Source organism: Leopardus geoffroyi, chromosome B1 (genome assembly GCF_018350155.1).
Source record: "Leopardus geoffroyi isolate Oge1 chromosome B1, O.geoffroyi_Oge1_pat1.0, whole genome shotgun sequence".
In the NCBI taxonomy this organism is placed as follows: Eukaryota; Metazoa; Chordata; class Mammalia; order Carnivora; family Felidae; genus Leopardus; species Leopardus geoffroyi.
In genome coordinates, this window is record NC_059327.1 from 173,146,326 (window position 1) to 173,159,487 (window position 13,162).

A 13,162-nucleotide genomic window follows, 5' to 3' on the forward strand; every position below is an offset into this window, starting at 1 on the left:
CACTGGTTCTCTGTTTAGTTTCCCCCCTTCATTGCATGTCGTAGTGTCCCTTCAAGGACAGACACGGAGGTGGTCTCTGGTGGCATACTTCAGATGAGCAGGGCTGGGGTCTGGTTGAGGAAAACCACTATTCCCCCCGCCCCCCATCCTGTACCATCACTGTGGAAAGCACAGGACTGGAGGGGAGTGGCCTGCCTCCCTCTTTCATGCTGGGAGCCTTTCCATCCCCACCAGTCCCCACGTGGATGAAGGTAAAAATGCCAAGAAAATCCAGCTCGTTGGTCAGACTGATGTTGTACAAGGTACCAATTTGGAGACACTGGTCTATTTTTTTTTTTTTTTTCAACGTTTATTTATTTTTGGGACAGAGAGAGACAGAGCGTGAACGGGGGAGGGGCAGAGAGAGAGGGAGACACAGAATCGGAAACAGGCTCCAGGCTCTGAGCCATCAGCCCAGAGCCTGACGCGGGGCTCGAACTCACGGACCGCGAGATCGTGACCTGGCTGAAGTCAGACGCTTAACCGACTGCGCCACCCAGGCGCCCCGACACTGGTCTATCTTAATCCCTGATGTGGACACTGAAGGGAAGGGGCAATGAACATGCTCTGCCTCCGGTCCTTTGGAAGGTGGTATAGCTGATGATCAAATAGTGATCTGAATGTTTGAGATCCCACAGTAGATCTGTAAATATGTGTTAAAATTTAAGTGGTATTAAAGAAACACTGACTTCTTTAGGGTGGAATCAGGCTTGTTAATAACTTGGACTCTTTATGTCCAATATTTCAATTTCTTCCATTTATTACCAAGTAGCTTAATATCTCACTAAGCTGCCTCCTGATTGCCTCATCTATAAATTAAGGTTAATAATATCCATCTCAAAACCTCAAAGAACTGTCGTATGGAGTGAATTACCTGACCCGAAAGTGGCTAGTGGGGTGCCTGGCATAATGATGTGTCCAGTCATTGGTGGCTGTTATTAGTATTACTGTAATTATCAAAATGCAAATAACATAATGACCAATTATTCTCATGTATGCCTTTTCTCACCACCCAACACACTTTTGATGACAGAGGTGATGCCATAGTATATTCTGAATCCCCCACCCCCACCCACGGAGCTTGGCACAAATCTGTGCCCACGGGAGGTGTCAATAAGAACCCAGGTTGAACCGAATCGGATGAACCGCTCCTACCGGATTACTCTGCTCTTTCAGGGGTATTTCAGATCCAGGTTCCGCCTCGAGGCTGACGGAGTCAATGCATTCAGCAAGCGCATCCTCAGTCACTTCTCCATTGGGGGGATGCTGCGTGGCACTGGGGTGTTGGGGCTCAGGGTGCTGGGTGTTTGCAGTCTCTGCACGCTGCATGGTTGCATTTTCATGCCCATCTTCTGTGGCATCAGCTGGTGTTGGCTCATTTGGAATTGTAGCTGAATCACAGTGTGCTTCTGTCTCTTTGGGTAAAAACTTGCTATTGGGCATCTTGGTAATTTCTGCTTTGTCTCCAGTGGCTGAGGTGTCACCGGCATCGTCAGACATTTTAATATCTGTCAACATGATTACAAATACTTTCTGCTTTAATCGGAATTGCTAAACTTTGTTCAAAGCCCCCAATAATTAAATCTGGTAGGAGTAAACTTTCTTCTACCAATAAGAAAGTTTACATAACCTTGGAGTAGGCTGCATAATGGCCCCCACAGGTATCTATGTCCTGTTCCTTGGACCTTGTGAATGTTACCCTACACAGCAAAAGGGATTTCACATATATGGTTAAATTAAGGATCTTGCGATGGAGATTATCCTGGGTTATTTGGATGGGTCCTAAATAAAACCATAAGTGCCCTCCAAAAGAAGCAGAAGGAAATATGGATACAGAGAGGAAAAGGTGAGGAGAGAGCAGGAGCAGAGATTGGGGTGATCAAGACGAAGGAGGGGCTGTGAGCCAGGCCAAATATGGGCAGCCACCAGAAGCTGAAAAAGTCAAGGAAACCTTTCTCCCCTCAGAGATGCCAGAAGAAACCAGGCTTACCAACACCTTGACTTTAGCCCAGTGAAAACCAGGTTGGGACTTCTGACCTCCAGAACTGTAATAGAATAAATCTGTGTTGTTATAAGCCACTAAGTTTGTTGCAATTTGTTACAGCAGCAATAGGAAACTAATGCGACTGTGCAATGCTATCTCTAAACTTTCATGGATCTTGTACCTGGTATGCAGGGATATGTATATGGAACTATGAGTATTATCTGTGTCTGTGAAATTACTTAATATCACTGTATTAATTACAATCACAGCAATAATGAGAATAAGCATAGAAAATACCTGAGAGCTGATCAAAAATGACTTGACATTTAGCTTTGCGATGTCATCAGAGATTCACATTGAGAAAGCAACATATATACATAAGTGTGCTTTGTTGGACACCAGCTGGTGAAGGCCTGGGTTTTGCTGGACAATAGTTGACACAGGGAAACACAGGATGAATTGGAAGGGGAAGAAGTAAGGTATTAAGTCAAATGAGGAATGCCACTATTATGAAATTACCTACAAAGCAGAAAACTCTTTACCAAGTTTGCAAGCTAGTGTATCATGTAGAACAGAACTCTTAAATGATTTAATTTTATATTTTACATAGGCATGTGTGGCTAGTGGCTACCTTACTGGACAGTACAGATCTAAAAGGCTAGTTCAAGATGATAATTTTCATTTTTTAAAAAAATTAACACATTTTTATTTGAGAGAGAGAGAAAGAGAGAGAGGACAGGGGAGAGGGGCAGAGGGAGAGATAGAGAGAATCTCAAGCAGGCTCCATGCTCAGCATGGGGCCTGACATGGGGCTCAATCCCACAAGCCTGGGATCATGACCTAAGCTGAAAGCAAGAGTCAGACGCTCGTGGGAGGGGGGATGGGCTAAACGGGTAAGGGGCACTAAGGAATCTACTCCTGAAATCATTGTTGCACTATATGCTAACTAATTTGGATGTAAATTTAAAAAATAAAAAAATAAAATAACGGTGAAAAAAAAAAAAAAAAGAGCCGCTCAACCAACTGAGCCACCCAGTTGCCCCAAGATGATAATTTTCTTAGGCTAAAATGAAAACACAGAGTTCTCACTATACCAGAAGTCAAGTCTCAGTCAAATCAGTGAGTATTTTTGTCGACCTCGGTGTTTACCAATTGGTCAAACCTCAAGTTGTCACGAAAGCCACAGTATGTAAGAAACCACTTAACATACTGGCTACATGGAGGTACGGGCTTAGGATCATGTGCACATGTAGCCCTCTTGTCCCCTCACATAGCCATTCCCCAAGGTTGTCTGGCTGTTACCTTTTCTCGTACTACATTCTCTCCCTTGGTGAATCACATTCCTTTCTCACAGTTTCACACACTGAGTTTCAAATATTTACCTCATTCCATCGAGATGGAAAGTAATTTAGTGGCTTCCAGGGACAGAAGGGAAGGGGAACGAGGAGGGAATGACTGCTAATGGGTATGGATTTCTTTTGTCCACAAGGAAAATGTTCTAAAATTAGATCGTGGTAATGGCCGTACAACTGTGTGAATATATGAAGACCACTGAACTTTCAAAATTCCTTTGAGTGAATTTTGTGGTAGGTGAATTATATCTCAATATATTAAGAATATATATAATACATATAACCTATAGTGTTACATGTTAATAACGCTGTTAATAAAAAAAAAAAAATTCTAGTGCTTGCTTTGGCAGCACATGTACTAAAATTGGAACAATACGGAGAAGATTAGGACGGCCCCTGCAAAGGGGTGACACGCAAATTCATGAACCTTCCATATTTTTAAGAAGATGTGGTTCATATATACAATGGGACACTACTTAGCAATGAGAAAGAATGAAATCCTGCCATTTGCAGCAACATGGCTGGAACTGGAAGGTATTATGCTGAGTGAAATAAGTCAGTCAGAGAAGGACAGATAGCATATGTTTTCACTCATGTGGATCTTGAGAAACTTAACAGAAAGACATGGGGGAAAGAAAGGGGGAAAATAGTTACAAACAGAGAGGGAGAGAGGCAAACCATAAGAGACTCTTAAATACACAGAACAAACTGAGGGTTGATGGGGGGGTAGGGGAGAGGGGAAAGTGGGTAATGGACACTGAGGAAGGCACTTGTTGGGATGAGCACTGGGTGCTGTATGGAAGCCAATGTGACAACAAATTATATTCATAAAAAAAAATTCTACTTCTGGATAAGTAGTTCTAATGGCCAGCTGGACAACTGTTCCCATCCAAAAGGAAACCTGTGGTCTTACTGTTAATACTGTTGACTTTTGTGTTCCTTTTAATGGTGCCCAGATTTTCTCAATAACCTAGGCTTAAAACCTCAGCGCTGTCATTAACTAAACCTTCACTCTCTCAAGAATATGTAATATCGATACCTATCATTATTGAGCGCCTATTAAGTCTAGGTTCCTTACATGTATTCTCTCCTGTGAGTTAGATATTATGAGCTCTATTTTACAGATGAGGCAACTGAGGCTCAGAAGTCACACTTTCAGTGACATATTTGAGATTTGAACCATGTCAGAGCCCAACTGCAGCGCCACCAGCCTCTTCTCTCCCAGTGCCCAAATCCTAGTGGCTCTTTATTCAGCCTTTATTTATGCCTTTTCTTTTATTTTTACTTCTATTCACTGCCACCACTCTAGATCAGGGTCTCATTATGGTTCATGTTGATGACTTCAACATTGGACTCAGATCTCTACTGTCGCTCTCCCTTTCGCTTCCCCATCCCTCACCCTCCTGTTCATCATCCTTAGGGGTTTCCCACTTACTATTGGGAGGAGGTGAGAAGCTTCAGCTGGCATCCAAGCACCTCTGTACTCTGTTCCCACTGTGCGTATCTCCCACCATTCCCTTCCAAAATCTGGACCAAGACAATGTAAGTATCCATGCAATGCCTGACATTCACAAAAGACCCTCATGTGGCTGTTGGTTCAATACGTTGTCTTAACACATTCAAGACCCAGTTAAGATAAGTACTGCCTCCATTCTTTGTTCTTCCCAACTGGATATAATTTTTCTTCCTCTGAACTGCCAGAGTGCTTTGCATCTACCTCACCTTGGACTGTTATACTTGCCTTTGCTTTAGAGTCACTTGAGTGTTTTCCTATCACAGTATATTGTAAATTCTATGAACACAAGGAGCTCCCGTGTTTTGTTTTCAGATTTTATGCAGCACTTAACATGGTTGTTTGAACCTAGTGGGAAGCTCAACAAACATGTGTGTTGTTTGATGAATATTTTCAGAGGCTTGAGATTAAAATGTAATTTGAATTTGTGTTTTTGTATTTTGGGGGCAAATACCCAGTAGTACGATAACTAGATTGAAGGTGTACCCCTATGTTTATAGCAGCATTATTTACAATAGCCAAACCAAGAAAGCAGTCCAAGTGTCCATCAGTAGATTTATGGATAAAGAAGATGTGGCATATATATACTTACATAACTCAACCCCCCAAAAAGAATGAAATCTTGTCACTTGCAACAACTACCTGGATAGAGCTACAGAGTATGATGCTAAGAGAAATAAGTCAGTCAGATAAAGACAAATACTGTGTGATTTCACTCACATGTGGAATTTAGGAAACAAACCAAACAAGCAAAGAAAAAAAGAGAGTGAGAGAGACAAACCAAGAAACAGACTCTAGAGAACTGATGATACCAGAAGGGAGGTGGATGGGGGATGGGTTAAAAAGGTGATAGGGATTAAGGAGGGCACTTGCCATGATGAGCACCAGTGATGTATGGAATTGTTGAATCACTATATTGTATACCTGAAACTAATATAACTCTGGATGTTAACAATATTGGAATTAAAATTTTTTTATTTATTTATATTTTTTATTACTATTTAAAACAAATTTTTTTAATGTTTATTTATTTTTGAGAGAGACAGAGACAGAGTGAGAATGGGTTAATGGCAGAGAGAGAGGGAGACACAGAATCCAAAGCAGGCTCCAGGCTCCGCACAGAGCCTGACGCGGGGCTCGAACTCACCCATGAGATCATGACCTGAGCCGGAAGTCGGATGCTCAACCGACTGAGCCACCCACACGCCCCTAAAGTTTTTTTAAATGTAATTTGAAATGAAAGCAAACAGAAAACGCCTTTACCCCATTTACTACTCAAGAGCTATCTTACAGCTAATGGTTCCAAATGATCCATATCGTCTTTCTTTTGTTCCTTAACCTCCAGGTTAACGAAGTTAGAATGTTTTCTTTTATTTTTCTAAAGTTTATTTATTTATTTTTAGAAACAGTGCAAGCAAGTGAGGGGCAAAGAGAGAGACAGAATCCCAAGCAGGCTCTGCACCACCAACATGGAGCTTCACCACTGGGCTGGAACCCACGAACCACGAGATCATGATCTGAGCCAAAATCAAGAATCAGACACTTAACCAACTGAGCCACCCAGATGCCCCTAGAAGGTCTCCTTTTAAATAAAAATCCTTGGATTCAGTAATAACACTCCTATAAACAAGTCTATAGGTGGGAATAGCAAAGAAAAAAAAAATGCATACTTCCCTTTAGCTGGTATATAAAGTTTAGGATATTTAAGGTTGGAGATAGTGTGTCAATGACTAGGCCAATGCCTAGTTGAAATAGTAAAGAATGAAACAAGGCCACTGCCCAGAAAAGGCAGTTGCTGTGGCTCGTGGGAGGAAGGCAGAACTGAGTGATGGTACTTGAAAAGCTGCTGTCCTTTTGTAAACAAATAAAATCTTGAAAATCTCAGAGTCAGGACTGGGTTAGGGCTGGGGGTTGGCAAACTATAGCCTGCTGGCCAGATTGTGCCCTCCACCTGTTCTGGTAAATCAAATTTTATGGGGACACAGTAAGTTCATTTGTTTACGTACTGTCTGTGGCTTCTCTAGCACTACAACAGCTGAGTTGAGTAGCTGAGACCATATGGCCCATAAAGTCGCAAAGCCTAAAATATTTACTATCTGGCCTTTTACAAAAATGTTTGCTGACCCATGGTGTAGAACATTGCTTGGTTTCCATGATCTAGAAATTTTTGTTTTAATTTGTCCTATCCTTGCCTGGGTCCTAGGTGCATTAGGAGAATGGCCCTGTGAATAAATGATTCTTCAACATCACTTTTGTTCCCATTTTTTATTCATCAATAGCTGGCCATAGACACTGTCTGATATTTTCATTTCTTTGTAAGGTAATTTGAAAATCCTTATTATTAATCTGGATTATTAAGGCACTCCAAACTATTTCACTTTTCTATAAACAGGGACATAAGGATAAACCTGGCTATAATAAACGTTCATGGGCAAATAAAAAGCGTTTTTTGTTGTTGTTGTTGATTCTGCTTTGCCCTAAATGTGTTGCAGTGCTGTTCGTAACGTACTCTAAAATACTTCTGCATATATCGTGTGACATGCATGCAGGTTTGCTGCAATTTACAGCCTAGGGGTGGCTGGTTAACACCGAAGTGCCCTATTCAGGAATGTCCTCTCCAGAAGACTTTAGTTAGCATTCAAAATCTGTAATTGGGTGTCCACTTCTAGAGACGGTTTAACCATCATCCCCTTTAATCAGAACCCCAGGATGTGCTAATTAGCACAAGGGATATTAGAAGCCATTTTTCACCCGTGAAACAGAAGATGCCTGAGATATGTGGACTGGCAAATAATAACATTCAGGTGCAATCCGCCCTTCTATTACCAGGGCGTAAGATTCTATTGGGTTCAGCAGTTTAGTGGTCTTTGAGAGAGAGATCTTCTAGTTATGCTTTTCGGGAGAACCCAAAAACCTGACTGGGTTAGCCGAGTCCTGCCTGTAGAGCAGTCCATGCCAGAGGCCTTAAAGGTCAGAGAGCTTGGACTTCATCAAGCTTCTCAGAACAAGCTGATGGCCACATTGCCTTAGGTCAATTGTAGAAAAACTGCAGAGACAGAAACCTCTCTTCCCTGGAGCTGCTCTGCATTCCACCAGCTACAGGAAGCCATTCCTTCAGAAATGCCCCAAATTAGCTATAAGGTATTGAACCCATACTGGTTAAATGGTTTAACCCATTTGGTTAAAATATTTATGGACAACTTACAAGTTTCAAAAACACAGTATTTTTACATCTGTTTAGAGAGTCAAAATGGTCACCATAATATTTACCCTACTTTAACTTCTTTTTTTAATGTTTATTTATTTTGAGACAGAGAGAGACAGAGAGAGAGAGAGTGAGTGAGCGAGCATGTGTAAGCAGGGGAGGGGCAGAGAGGAAGAAAGAGAATCCCAAGCAGGCTCCCCACTCTGAGCACAGAGCCAATGCAGGGCTCAAACTTATGAACCGAGAGATCATGATCCAAGCTGAAATCGAGAGTCAGATGCTTAACTGACTGAGCTACCCAGGCACCCTTTAACTTCTAATTGTATGTATCTTTAATCTATATTGACTTCTGCCTGTTACAGGTCTGTATTTTCTCTAAACCAAAACCAAAACCAAAAATTGTTTTCATTTGTTTGTTCTGATAGACCTTTGTCTACTCTGGGTGTTATAATAGGAGAGATGAAATCAGTTTTAACACTGTGCCCTCTTATCTGAGGCCATTAGAAACTGTTGTGTTTTAAATAGAAAGCTGTGTCTGCACAGTGACTGTCAGAGTGCACCAGGACCACAGCTGTGATACACACTGTCCCCATGTGGCCTAGGGACAGTCCCCATGTCGGCCTGGGGGCCCCAGAAGCAATCAGACTTATAAATCTCTCCTGATTTATGGTTTGGAACATTGATCACTGCAGCCATGTCTTGTGGCTTTGATGCTAGCGAAACTGAACCCAGAGAAACAAGGAGGCTTCTTTAGAACACTTCAAGGAGAGGAAGAGTGGCATATAAAGGAGCCTTTGTGGGCTGGGAATAAGTTAGTTTTTCATGAGTAAATTCATTCATCACCTAAAACGCTCCCAGAACTATGCTAGGTATTGGAGCAGCAACATCATAGGCTCCAAAAATAAGTTTAAAGCGGAAGCCATGACTACTATCCTTCAGAAAATGAATAATCTGTTTTCATTTTATTCCTGGTCAATGAAGGTCCAGGAAACAACTTCAGCTAACATGAAATGGGTAAATGATGACAAAAAACGGCACATCCAATAAGGGAAAGATGTGCCTGAAATAGACTGACCTTGTGCAAGGGAGAACCTTGAAAATGGTTTTGCTATGGTTACTCAGGCATGATAGGATCAGAGTATGTGCAAATGCCCAGTATCAGGAAGGAATTCTAGATAATCAGGATGAATGTGTGGCTGGGCCAGGAGGCAGCATGGAGGAATAGTGGGGGGAGAGAGAGACAGTATTCTGAGGTGGAAAGAGCATGCCCTGGCCCCACCCTCTCTTTGTGGGTACACAACGCACTCTCGGTGGGCTTCCTCACTTCCTGCTCTTAGACAAACTGGACAAAATGACCTGGATACTTGGTTCCCGAACACCAAAACCTGCAGGACTGGGACCAGTTCCTGACGATAGAGAAAAATGAGGACAAGATAGCAAGTTTTTTTGTCAATCTAAATTTATTAAATTAAAGGACTGCCTTCATCTTGCAAGTTTAGCCTGCATGCTTTCCTTGGTATTAAAATGTCTTTCATTTTATGAAATAATAGTGCAGGGGATAGATTTTTTTAAATGGTCTCATTTGGCAAGATATGAGTTTGGTAACAGGAGAGACTGTAAAATCACTGCCCCCAATTTTATAAAGGGGCTGGGGTGCCTGGGTGGCTCAGTCAGTTAAGCATCCGACTTCGGCTCAGGTCATGATCTCACAGTTCGTGATTTCGAGCCCCGCATCGGGCTCTGTGCTGACAATTCAGAGCGTGGAGCTTGCTTTGGATTCTGTGTCTCCCTCTCTCTCTGCCCTTCCCCTGCTCACACTCTGTCTTTCTCTCTCAAAAAATTAAAAAAAAAAGTTAAAAAAAAATTTTTAAAGGGGCTGGTCAGTGAAGGAGCAGGAACAAAAAACCTCTGGATGAGAGGTTAATCAGCTTATAAGAGTTCTCCACCTATGAAGCTTAACAAGCGGTGGGCCCGAGCCCCAGCCTCTTTTTCCTCTGGTCTAGCCTCCACCTGTCTCCTACGTATTTTTCTGAAACACAGATGGGACCTATTTGCTCTCGTTTAAAAACCATTAGGTTTAAACACCTTTGCATGATATCTGTGAGCCTTCATAATTCAGCTCCCATCTCTCCACCTCTTGTAACTCTTAATACACCCTACACTCGCCTCACCAGACTTCCCATCATTACCAACAAGCCTGTAAACATTCCCACATCCTTGCCTTTGCCTATCTGGTTCCTCTGCCTGGGCTGCCCTACCTTCAACTGCTTTGCAAACTCCTATTTGTCTCTCCATGTCTAGTGTATTTCTTACCCTGAAATTTTCCTTAATTTGCCCCACTCTTTCCAAAAAACTAATTGCTCCCTCTTCCATGCTGTATGTGTGTGTGTGTGTGTGTGTGAGAGAGACAGTGATACTTTGCACTAATTTCTTTGGCATTTATAAGGAGTATTTGTTTCTGGGTCATTTCCTCCTCCAGGACTGTGACCAGCAAGCACTTAGCTTGGTTTCTAACCCTCAGATGTTTACGGAATTGAAATACATTGTTTGATATTGATTAAGGAAGAATATTTGATATATGCTGGACTTCTAAATAAAGGGCTACCTATATGAACTGAATCTCTGATTTTCTAGAAGGCCCCCATTCACCCTCAAATTCCTTCTGCACTGGCTCTCTTGTGCTTCAAATACCACCCTGGAAGTTTCATTCCTTCGCTCAAAGCTTACAATGTAAGTAAGCAGTTAGCAGATTTTTTCCTGAGCTCAGGTTCTGAGGGAGGAAAGGACAGAGAGAACTGGGAATGAATATGGGTGAGGTCAGAAAGGGGCACTAGGAGGAAAAGAGGACAGAAAGAGGCCTCTGAACAGACAGGCTGTCTCCTTAGTTATCTCCAATTGGAGTTCAAGAGAGACTGATTTTAGAAGCCACCTGCTTGTAACTCTAATTCTCAGGATGGGAATTGATGGGATGAATGGGGCACAGATACTGCTTTTAGCCCAGACAGAGATGCCTTCCTACTCTAGGAAAGGACGGTGAAGTTCAGGTGCCAGATCTGAGATGGCTGGAAATACTCACCAGATTCCATGGTGGAAGATCAGTGAGTGAGCGCGTGGGGGGCTGGGGAGGGGCGGGGTGCAGGGGATAGGCTCCGCCTGGGGGATGTGAATCCAGGTAGCACTAGCTTAGGGTGTTGGCTGGGGTGGAAGAGCATGTGAAGCTGAAGGAAGAGAGATGCTGAAGTTGGCTGGGAGGTCAAGGCCAGAGCTCGGTTTTCCGGGGCCAAGGACAGGCGAACCCCGGGATGGAGGACTTTGCCTTATGGGGAGCTGCTCCCTCTGTGCCCCTGGCGGCAGGGATCCTGCAGCCTCCTCTGACTCGGACCTGGGGCACTGGAGAAACTTTTTCAGACTTGCTTGGTGCCGCGACCGGATACTTTGAGAACACAAGGCAGTCTCCGCGGAGGTTCAGGCCGGCCGAGGGGGCAGACCCCGAGTGCGGGCGTGTGGGTGTGTGCATGAGCGTGGACCCGGAGCGACACACACTCACACACACACACTCACACGCCCGCACCCACACAGGGCCCTCGGCCGCGCCTCCCGCGCCTCCCCAGACCTTCACCCCCCAAGTCCGGTCCTCCCGGGTCCCGCGCGCGGTGCCAAGTCCCTGTCGATGGCTTCCCACTAAAGGGGAGGGCAGAATTTGGGGACCAGGACAAGGAGAGACGGCAGGGTCTCCCCACCACCCAGATGCGGCTGTCCTCGCACTCCCCCGCCCTCCCGGGGAAGGGGAAGGGGAGAGGGTGCCCGGGGCTCTTACCGCTCCGGCGGCCGAGTGCGCGCGGGAGCGCCGGGCGGGTCCCGCCCCGCCACGTCGGCAGGGCCGGCGGGGACGCGGCCGGAGGGCGGGCCGGGAGGGGGGACAAGGGGGCGGCCGGCCGAGCTGCCACGCCCCGCGGCCGGCCCAAGCGGAGCCCCGCCCCCGCGGGCGCCCCGCCCCAGCGCCCTAGCGCAGCCGAGGCTCCCGGGCACCTTCTTCCGCCGGGCGGGGATTCTCGCGGGTTAACTAGGCTTTTCCAGCTCTGTGCCCGCAGGAAGAGCCGGACGGACGCCCACCCCCACCCTGGGTGGGTCTTGGGGTTCTCCGCATCCATTTCCTACCTTTAAAAGTGCCGGAAAACCCTGCGGGCAGTTTCCCCGGGAAGGGATCGCTCAAGTTCGGCCAGAGTTTTTGATGCCTCGATTGTGCGTTAAACAGCTTTCCCTTACCTTGTTTGTGGGAGCGTAATTTGATTTAAAATCGGCCAACTAAACAAAAAACACTTTCTAGAAGGCCAGTTTGGAAATGGGAATCAGAATTCAAAAGCAGTAGCTTTGGCCCCAGGAGTTTGGCCCAGACGTGGGTCTGCGAATTTGTCTTAAGCCAATGTGCGAGTATGTATGTGCAAGGATGTTTATTGCGGTTGTTTGTGCCCGAGAAAACCCGGTCATAAACTGTCCCACAATAAAGGATTGGTGAAGTAAACCATAGCATCTTCAAACAATCAGATATGTTGTAGCCATTAAAAATTATAACTCTACATCCGATTTGTTGACAGCAAAGAAGGCAGGCCATAGCCGAATATTAAGTGTAGGGCAGGGGAAGTTTACAAAAGTGTCATGTATGGTATAAACCTTTTCTTGTAAATATATATATACGTGTACATATATTTTATATAAGTTAGGGACAATGCAGTTTTAAAAACAGTGATTCGTTCTGAGTTCTGCAATTGTGAGTGTTAGCAGATTTTGTTTGAGAGGTGTGACAGGCGTGTTTCGGTGAACCATGGACGCAAACACCAGGCTTGTGACTTCTGCGCCTAAGGACAGCAAGCACCTTTGCCACACCTGCCCTCCCTGCTGCGCTGAACGGTAGCGGCGCGATCAAACATTCCCTCTTCACCGCTGGTTTCCTTTTCGCCTTTGACCCAAACCACACCTTTCCGATAACAGAATACGGGGCAAGCAACTCCAGCAACAGGTTTTGTTGCTGACTGCAAATTATGCCCTTTTACTGAAATGCTGCTGCTTCT

The 13,162-nt window shown here is 44.6% G+C and overlaps 1 protein-coding gene and 1 non-coding gene across 6 annotated transcripts in view; one reads left to right on the top strand and one right to left on the bottom strand.

Moving 5' to 3' along the window:
• Nucleotides 1–12,008, bottom strand: part of FAM114A1 (family with sequence similarity 114 member A1) — a 70,442-nt gene extending 58,434 nt beyond the window's left edge. For 2 of the 5 annotated variants that reach the window (XM_045475023.1, XM_045475019.1), the window contains exons 1-2: nt 11,911–12,008; nt 1,195–1,547 (exon numbers count right to left, since the gene is read on the bottom strand). In XM_045475023.1, the coding sequence (XP_045330979.1) occupies nt 1,195–1,539 (345 nt within the window). In that variant the 5' untranslated portion in view covers nt 1,540–1,547; nt 11,911–12,008. Of the gene's footprint in view, nt 1–1,194; nt 1,548–2,029; nt 2,096–4,810; nt 4,898–11,910 lie in introns of those variants that run through there. The other 3 variants (XM_045475020.1, XM_045475021.1, XM_045475018.1) reach the window with 3 other exon arrangements.
• On the top strand, nt 3,710–3,815 carry LOC123596558. The gene has a single exon (XR_006711733.1). It is a non-coding gene; the product is annotated as a U6 spliceosomal RNA (small nuclear RNA).
• Nucleotides 12,009–13,162: the final 1,154 nt, after the last annotated feature.